Raw genomic sequence first — 9,968 nt, forward strand, 5'->3', positions numbered from 1 at the left:
AGAGAGAGAGAGAGACACACCATAAATCAACGGACTCTTATAAACTAATTACAAATTAGAGGTAAGAACTAGAAATGTGCAGATTGCCCAGTTTGAGATATGCATATATAACATAAAGGACCAAAGCGATTCTTTTGGAAGAATAGACGAAAGGGCATTCTGCTAGCTTTCACCAAAATTATGATATCATGTAGATAATGTCTTTATACTTTTGCTTGGGAAGTAATGTTTTCGTTTAGCTCAAGAATGATTCACAGCTGACAATTGAATGATCGATCCATATCACGATGAAATTTGATAGATTACCCGTTGAATACAAACATGACCCAAAACATCCAAGAACATCACAAACCTGTTATTACCTCAAACTTCTATAATACTATATCGTATAATATCTATCTACACAAGAACTGGTGTATTGCACAGCATAGGTGAAGAGAGTAACGATAAGTTCATTCAACGACTACTTTCAACATGTCGTAACAAAAATGGGTTTGAATCTTCGATCGGACTTTGGCAGCTTAGGGAAGAATGATGGCTCGCTAACAAGGACCCTAAATCTCTCAATTTTTGGCATGCAAAAGTAGACCGAGCTCTGTCCCAACTAATCTTAGGTACCAAGTTCTCAATCTTTACAATCCAAGGCATATCTGGCTTTAGGCTGCATTTTAGCACATGGACTAGACCTGACAAACAAGATTGAACTTGACGAAATAATTATTACCATTTTTTCCCAAATAAGTTCTAATAAGAGCAATTATATTTCCTATTTGATCCCACCCTTCTTGGTTAGACAAAAAAAAATTCATTTTTGTCCCAGGCCTAAGTCGTGCCAAACATGGAACAAGACATGTTCAATCCGATCCATAAAGATGGGTATGGATCGGTCCGGACTGCTCCTAAGAATCTGATTTGGTGAACCATCTGGACAAGACAGTCCAAAATAAGCCCAATCCGGGCTTTATTTAGTCAAAAAAATTACCGGCCCAGTAACAGTCCGCCTAGAAAATATTTGGAAAAATTGAAGAACAGTGGTCCAAGTTTATATAAATTAGATTAATGGAAATCTTCGAGTGATAAATCTTTGACATGGCTAGCAAACTGAGAATAGAAAAAGGGAAGGGGACTGGGAAGGGGGATGGGACATCTTTTTGGCAGGTTCAAGGAGTTCTGTTCTGGTGGGATGACAAAAAAAAATCTCTTGAACATTTAATTTTAGAGTGTTCTCCAAATTTGGAGATTTTTATCATCTCTCTCCTGTTTTCTTCATTTTGGAGAATGTTTTTGAAAATCTTTTGGAGCAAAAAAGACACCTAAAAACATCAAAATCTCCATTTTCTCCATTTTGGAGAATCTGTTGGAGATGCTCTTATCTGTCATTTCAACATAATACCAAGATCAGGCACAAGAGTGACTTACTCAAGAATCAAAAGCAAATATGGGCAAACCAATCTCAAGAAGTAGGCCGCTGTTGCAAAACCAGATCATCAGCAGAGTAGTAATCTGCAATGAGGCGGTACATGTATGAAGGATTATGCCCTCCGCTGCAAAGGAAAATAAGGGTGAATACTAGACCATACCAAACGATCCCATTATATCCCACCCGAAGGTGGGGTCTTGGGGTGGTAAGATGTATGCAAAGCTGACCTCTACCCTAAAGAGTGGAGCGCTTGTTACCCCCGGCTAGTAAAAAGTTTGTGAAATGGAAATATACAGATATGCAAAAAATTGGGAAGCTAGATAGGAGTAAGCAATATCAAAAGAAATAGAAAGAGAGAGACATATGCTAACATTTGTGACATTGGGTGATTACTAGTATAAATCTTGCCAAAAATATCAATTACTCCCTCCATCCCAGAAACAAATGTCAACAATGAAAATGGCACACATTTAGAAATGCATAATTATCACACTCATTAATTAACTAAATGACAATTTTACCCTTAATAACTTATGAATTTCTCCATCTCAGAGTTATGGGTAGAATTGGAAATAAATGTGGACGCTTATACATTTTAGGATGGGATGGAGGATCAAAATACGGTAATAGTGGCACAAAAACTGTTTGATATTCAAAATATACGGCAGAATGTAAATAAGTTGTTGATTTAGATATCGTTGAGGTTAAGGTTTTATGCAGCAAAAGATGAGAAATTGTAGACAGAAAATAGCAACTTACGTGTCGGTAATAAATAGGCTGACGAGCTTTGGTGGCACGTAATCAAACGCAGGGTTCACAACATGAAGAAGAGGAGAAGCGGAGGCAATACCGAAATCCATGCAATCTGAGAATTCCCCGAAGTCCAGCAACTCAGATGGGGACTTGAGCTCATTCAGCAACACTTGTGGGTTGTGAGGATACAAGGGACACAACTGTCAAAACAACAATTAGACAATTGAAAGAAAGTTGCCATCAGTTTCTTTTAAATGTCATTGATCATTATCAATGAGATTGGATTGTCGTTTCCTGAAGAGAAGAACTAACTTTAGTAGTAGAATTGCAATAAAATAGTAATACCAAAACTGCCAATACTACATGTTGTCAAAGAGTGTCTGAATCACAACCACACAAATCATAATAAGTCAAGACCAAAGTATCACCATAAACATCACACGCTATAGAAACTATGAGAGGAGAAATCACAACCAAAACAGTWKAAAACCAATKATGCAACTGGGTTTTCACAGTTAGCAATTTCAGGATTGTGGTGAATGATGGCTGATCTAGGGTCAGGATTCATATTAAAAGCCAAGTGGTTTACTAAATAGCTTTCTACGAAACCATGCTAGAAAAAGATACCAACATATAGAGTACATCATAGATCCTGGAGCTAGACTTGAAAACTTAACAACTATAATGAATTACTTAAGCCTATGTCACGCCTAGCAATGCCCTAAATTTGGAAGGGAAAGAAAAAGATAAACAAAAACGTAGTATATCACAAAGAATATGTAGAAGAGCAGTTTGTCTCTTCTATATGCTGTTCACAACTAGGAGTTGTATTTGGTCATCATAATTTAATGTGGAGTAGAGTAAGAGTATGGCAATAGAAGTTATGATCCTGGATATGAATACAGGGCTCTAAATTTATACAAGGTATCGAAGGACTCAAAAAGCTTTTTCAAATTATAATTTTTCATACTGACATTCTACCTTAAGGAAATTTCCTTTGTTTGATTTTAAGTGCCAACTGATGACAGACCAGTAAGAGGCGCTAACAAGGTAGGAGTCCCTCCTCCCTTAGCTTACCAGGTAAGAGGCGGTAAGCAGGTAGTAAACAGCCCCTTGTTACAATTAACATAACATTGCACTCAATTGTAAATTGCCCCGCCCTCCCTAATACTATCAAATGTTTCAATCCATTCCATGTCATAGAAGACCAATCTACTTACAGTAATACCGGACTAATTATGTACTGGTGATGCACAGTTACCTTGTGAATGCCCGCAAGAACAACAAAAGGGACAGCATGCCTTTGAGCTGCTAGTGCAACCATATTTAAACCAACAGGAGCTATCACTCCACCATTAGCCATGACAGCATGGGCCCCAACAATAACCTATCATAATTCCAAAATCAGACTCAAGACAGAAACATCCAACAAGCAATTAAGTTGGTGACATACCATGTTCACACGTGAAATCATGGCAAATACAGCAGAATCAGTGATTACTGTAGTTTGTAGTCCCCTAGCAACCAGTTCCTTTGCAAGAGTATGCCCTTGATATCTACATGGGATTGTACAAAAATAAAGCATGAAAATATTTTGCCACTTCCTACGCTTGTAAAAGACAATAGTGTCAAACAAAAACCTTGGAGCACCCTCTGCTACAAAAACCCGAAACGATCTTTTCTTCTCCTTAGCGGCACAAAGAAATTCGATTACAGTTCCCGAACTGCCTAAGGTCAATATAACCTCACTGCATATCATTTAGCAATTGAACATGTTGAATCAATTTTGGTAAAACAACTTAGACATCATTTAATTAGCAGATGAAAACCAAATACGCTCAATGCTGTTGGTAAATAGGGTAAGGGATCCTGCACCGGGTAAATCAAACTATATAATATATGATCCAAGATTGATCACTCTTACTGTCAATTCGTTGTAAAGGATTCTTTACATTTGCTAATGGGTCTAAAGTACATTGTGTGTGTTATGGGGTTGAGAGTCATCTCAACAAAGATATGAATGGAATCAAATTGGAATAAATTCCAACTATTCGAGATGTTGGGATCTCCAAGTGTTCACAAGCTGGTTTTATGGGCCTGAACATATAAAGAAGCAAAACCCAAATGCTTCCAAAGTGAAGCTATTTTCCACAACCCAGATGTATGGTCTATCACATTCTTGACAATTGATGGTTGTCTGCTGCAGTGATGGAGGCAATACATTTCAGACAATAACACATTGTTTGGAATAGAATATCTATTGTAAGTACGAGTGCACTTGTGCATGGCAGTACGTGTAACATGAAAGGCAGACCAATGGGTCATGTATGCAGCTGAGGTAGGCCACCCAACTCTGTCAGCAAACAAAGTCAGTCAACCAATATCCAGTTCATTTAATCCCAAGCTCGTCGAAAAACATGGTGACTGTGAAAATAAATAATGCAATTTGAGTTTTTGGAGTATAACTTCATACAGAATGAAATGTAACGGTAAATTTGAAGTTAGTTGAGTGAAATGTCTTCATTGAATTTCCCTCTGGTAGAAGCCTACCTGAGTTTTCTTAAGTTGAATGGTTTGACCCAGAGCTTATGGCTTCACGTCAAACGAAAACATTTTTAGGAGGTGATATAAAAAATCAGAGAGATTGCATGGGGCGTCATCCAGGAGGATGTACATTTGTACAATGAAATTGGGTATTGCAAGCTTGTCATGCGTCATTGATGGTATTTAAAATACATGGGGTTGACACTTTTAATTCATCATACATCTTCTAGCAGGTAACGTAAGATGTAAATGTGGGAATTCAAGTTAAGTCTCTATAACACTACAGGCATGTGACATGAAAGATAGTGTACATGTGCTTTTTAGTGATTGAGCAACAGATGACGCTAGACAACAAATTGGTCTCTACGGAATGTTGTATGGATCCCAGTCCCACTGTCACAAATACCCAAGGCAGATCCAATTTTACCTCAAGATCAGAATCAATGTGAAACAGCATCAAATGTGACAGCACAGCAATACAGATGAACAAAGCATAAGAGAACCGAAGCAACAAATCAATGGGTCATCATGTATGGACATAATAGATGAACTACACAGTTTGGCAATAGTGTTGGTGGGTTTTAGACACCTTTAAAGAATAGGGTTCAAGGTGAAGCTTGTCATAATTAAGGCCATGAGTGCTCAACAAATGTGGTATCACCAGTCATCTCTATGTAGACAAGCATTCTCAATATACATTTCAGATTTGTATTGGTAGACATGGTGTAATAGCAATCCAGGGGGTTTAACTCTAGGGTATATATGACCATTTCATTCTTTGTAGAGAAAATATAGAAATAATAGTGAAAGCAAAAAAAGATACTTATGGTGAATATGCTCCACTGCTTGCTCTGCTATCAGCTCATGACAGGTGGTAATATCTCGAATAAGCTCATTGACAGTCTCAATCACATGATGCTTTAGCTTTCGACTCCTTGAATTTTTATCAGTAGCTGCAGTGTAATCAGACTCAACAGTAAGACTACAACTAGATCATTTAAGTGCGTAGAGATATCCAAGAGCTAACATTTGGTCTTTTCTTCAGAATCACCAGCAGAAGATGAAGACTGATGAAGAGGTGCAGAGTGAGGCACGCCCTCAAGAAGGGTCTGCAAGGAAGGAGCTCTCAGGGTGCTTCTGGCCGCAGCAGCAACAGCAGCAGCTGATAGATCATCTGGGTCAACGTTATCTTCATCATCACTCATGGGGTGTAAGCTCAATCCACCAATAGAAGCTGTTGTGAGTGATAGATCTTCCTCCCTAATTATATGGAGTACACGCCTTACAATATTACCAACAGCAACTTCTGCAATACAAAATTTTGAAGTTACATACAACACAAAAGTTAAATTAGTAATTTATTTGCATCAAATAGCTGCTATTCGGTTAATCTTTTTTCAGATCCGTTTATTCTAACTAATTCACCACACATGACAAGAACAAATACTGCGAAATCAAAATTTCCAATTGACTTAGATCATGCTTCAAGTATACTAGTTTATCTATGATGTCAATTCTATTTCCACAAAAAAAGTTAAAGAAGAATCCAAAATAAAACTATATGAATTAAGAACAAGATATAAGGAATAATCATCTAATGCACACCTATATGTAACCACTAGCTTGCCAGCTTGACCAAAACTGATTCCAATTTTTCTTTTTTGAGGCTTGAACCCTTGACCTCGGACCTCTAGGGAGGTTGGATACTACTGGGCCAATGATCCTTTGTAACTGATTCCAAAATTTCCAGGTGTTAACTCTCTTAGAAGCCATCCTAGACCTAGTTAACTTGTTATCAGTAAGTGGCCATTTGGCCCACTTGCATTGCCCAAGTATACTAAGTAGTGGTTGGGTGAGCAAACAAGTAAAAGAACTTGGATTTTAGTTATCCCTTGGTCCTCATAATATTTTAGCTACCCCTTGCTCCTAGAACATGATACCGTACTATGTTGCAAGGATACAGATGGCGAGAACATGAGGACGTGAAACTTGCTTACTAAGATTTGAAAATTCCAAAATATTCATGTTATAGTGTGCATTATAACTAAACGAATTGAAGAAAAATCCTATTTGCTCTAAATGTATACCATTAACACATATTTAAGATTAAGCGTTATAGTTGATTTTACTATGAATTAGTGTGCCTATATTAGTCAACACCGTCGGGAAATAAATAAATAAGAATTTGTGTCTTGTCTTGTCTTCTTTTTCTCATAACCATAATATTTGAGCTTACTTCAGACTTTTAGATTCTTATCTCCATTTTCTTGGTCAAAAACTCAGGGGATGTTCGGTTAGAGATATTATGCGGTAATCAATGGGAATGAAAAAAAAAACTGTTTGGTTTTATATAATATAATGGGCTCATTCCCCCAAAAGCCCAAAATTTTCATTTCAGGTTAAACTGAGGGAATGAAAATTCATTCCCTGTCATTTTTATTTTCATTCTTAAACAAACACCCCCCTCAGATCAAGATTTTATCAATGTTGCCCCTCTTGTGTCCTGTGTTCTTGGTCAAAAAAACCAGATACATTTAAACTGGATATGGTGCCCCAGATTACCACACCCCTGAAGAACTGCACCCTAAAAGCATCTGATATGGGGATCCAAATGCACCCCTGCTTCCTAGATTATAATATTTCAAAAAGACAAAACAAGCACCCTTAACTATGTTTCTACAATGCCTTTGAAATATATTAACTTCTTTACAAGTATTAGACAATTAAGTGTGATATATATATATATATATATAATTATATTAGAGGGTCTAGAGTGTAAATGTATCTCTTATATATATCCCTGATTGTAATCGGTATACACCTTGGTTTTAAAAAGCGCGATGCGGTCCGATGCGTTAAGGGTCCCGGAACCCGATGCGTGATGCGTGATGCTGATGCGCTCGCATCACGCACGTGATGCGCCCGGTATTCAAAAAATATTTATAAATTAATTCTACATATCAATTTCTACCTTAAAAATACTTACCTATCAAAATACTTCATTTATAACATAAAGTAGTTAAAAAAGTGGCATTAGAATCTTAAAAAGTTCGTGAATCAAAATAACAGAAGTACATAACACACAAACTACTACCATGAAGAACACAATTACACAAGTAAATGTCTAATAGTCCTAATCCCTAAACTAAATGACCAACCAAGTGACCAACCAAGTGACCAACTAATACTCCCCAAGATCAGCATCATCAAACCCCAACATGGTATGACTATCGACTACTGCTGCTGCTGGTGGTATGACATATGACTATCGACTACTGCTGCTGCTGCTGGACCGCCTATCGACTACTGCTGCTGCTGCTGGACCGCCTATCGACTACTGCTGCTGCTGCTGCTGGTATGACTATCGAGTATCGACTACTGCTGCTGCTGCTGCTGCTGGACCACTGGTATTGAGTATAGACTATCGAGTATCGACTACTGCAATACTGCTGTCGGCTTCTAAGTTCTATCGATTAGGTCGCTTCCCTACTCGCTAACAGTCARTCCACGTTCTATCGCTAAAAGTCACTCAGGTTCTATTTTACATAACTAAGAAGCCCAACTAAAAAAAGCCCAACTAAAAAGCCCAAGTAAACACTGAAAAAGGGAGCCCAAAACGCAACATACATGATGCGCTGATGCCTAAGTGATGCACGCATCGTGTGATGCATAGGTGATGCGTTCGCATCATGGAATCGCATCGCATCAGACTCTTTGATGCGTTCTGTCCAGCGCATCAGAGCGCATCGCGCATCAGAGCGCATAATGCACGCATTTTTAAACCAAGGTATACACACACAATTACCAAGTTTATCTTGGTATCAGAGCCGGCCCTAAACGCCCTACGGCTGCTGCCTTACCGCTGTCGCCCTACCATAGCCGGCCCTAAACGCCCTACAGCTGCTGCCCTACGGCTGCTGCCCTACCGCTGCCGTCTCCCTACCGTTGCCATCACAAGGCAACCCTAAAGCTACCGCACCCGTCTTCTACCCTACGGCTGCCTCACCTTCTGTCCAATGACAATTGTTGCAGCTTTCACTCCAACCGAGAAAATCACCCATAACTCCCACAAGTTTGGCTTCACTTTATCACCAAACAACTATGGCTATTGGAAGACAATGGTTCAACCGTTCCTTGTCACAAACAACTTGTTCGGCTATGTTGATGGCACCATTCCTTGTCCACCGATGACTATCTCATCATCATCATCATCTGGAAAAGATGCCGACAGCACCACAGTGCCCCCACCACAACCGAATCCTAACTACACAGCATGGGTTTCCAATGATGCTCATGTACGGATGCTGATTATTTCTACAATCTCTGAGGCGTCGTTCCAACACGTTCAAGGACTTACCTCTCGTGATCTTTGGCTGTCTCTTGAACGTGCTTACCCTCCTCACACATCATCTAGGGAATACACCCTAAAAACTCAGCTTCTTAAACTAGAGATGAAGCCTGCTGAAACCTCCTCCGCATACCTGACCAGGGCTCAAGAATATGCTGATGCTCTCGCCAATATAGGCGAACCAATGAAAGAAAAAGATTTGGTGATGTTGGTTATCTCGGGTCTTAGAGAAGAATACAACGGGCTGAAGTCAACACTCCTTGGTCGCCAATTCCCAACTGCCTTTGCAGAACTTCATGGCCTGCTATCAGACCATGACTACACGATCAAACAATCTGCAACTGACATCTCTCCGCCTCAAGCATTCTCGACTGTCACGAACAACCGCAACTCAGCGGTTCCTGGTCCCACCTCGTCTACTCCTCAACCGGATCAACTTCAAGCTATTCAACAACTTCTGTCACAACTTGGTCTTCAAGTTCAGCCTGTTAATGCACAGCCTGCACATGCCTTTTACACCAACAGATCTGGGAATAACCGTGGCCATGGACGTGATTCTAAACGCGGACGAGGAAACTACAACAACAGAAGTCAAGGAGGAGGTAACCGTAATCAATTTAGTTGGGCTTCTAATCAAAACATTATTTTTGGCACATGCAGCAGGTGTGGGATTGGTCATATCCCGTCTCATTGCCCCAATCGAGACCCTACTCCTATGAGGACGAGACAACCACCTTCTGCCAACTTTACAAATTACCGGTCACAAGCTTGGCTTCCGGATACAGGCTCTAGCCATCATGTTGCACCGGACCTATCTAGCTTCGATAACTCTGAGGCCTACTACGGTGAGGACAACCTTCACGTTGGCAATGGTAAGGGTTTACCCATTCTACACATTGGTTC

At 39.5% G+C, this 9,968-nt stretch overlaps 1 protein-coding gene across 6 annotated transcripts in view; it reads right to left on the minus strand.

Moving 5' to 3' along the window:
- Positions 1 to 213: 213 nt before the first annotated feature.
- The window catches only part of LOC112512458 (translation initiation factor eIF-2B subunit beta-like), a 15,649-nt gene continuing 5,894 nt past the window's right edge, over positions 214 to 9,968 (minus strand). For 3 of the 6 annotated variants that reach the window (XM_025118433.1, XM_025118431.1, XM_025118428.1), the window contains 8 exons: positions 5,745 to 6,023; positions 5,541 to 5,670; positions 3,814 to 3,921; positions 3,627 to 3,729; positions 3,435 to 3,560; positions 2,180 to 2,373; positions 1,420 to 1,544; positions 221 to 686 (listed from right to left, as the gene is read on the minus strand). In XM_025118433.1, the coding sequence (XP_024974201.1) occupies positions 1,454 to 1,544; positions 2,180 to 2,373; positions 3,435 to 3,560; positions 3,627 to 3,729; positions 3,814 to 3,921; positions 5,541 to 5,670; positions 5,745 to 6,023 (1,031 nt within the window). In that variant the 3' untranslated portion in view covers positions 221 to 686; positions 1,420 to 1,453. Of the gene's footprint in view, positions 705 to 1,419; positions 1,545 to 2,179; positions 2,374 to 3,434; positions 3,561 to 3,626; positions 3,730 to 3,813; positions 3,922 to 5,540; positions 5,671 to 5,744; positions 6,024 to 9,968 lie in introns of all 6 variants that reach the window. The other 3 variants (XM_025118429.1, XM_025118430.1, XM_025118432.1) reach the window with 3 other exon arrangements.

The sequence above is a fragment of the Cynara cardunculus genome (assembly GCF_001531365.2).
Source record: "Cynara cardunculus var. scolymus isolate 2C chromosome LG 5, CcrdV1, whole genome shotgun sequence".
Taxonomy (NCBI): domain Eukaryota; kingdom Viridiplantae; phylum Streptophyta; class Magnoliopsida; order Asterales; family Asteraceae; genus Cynara; species Cynara cardunculus.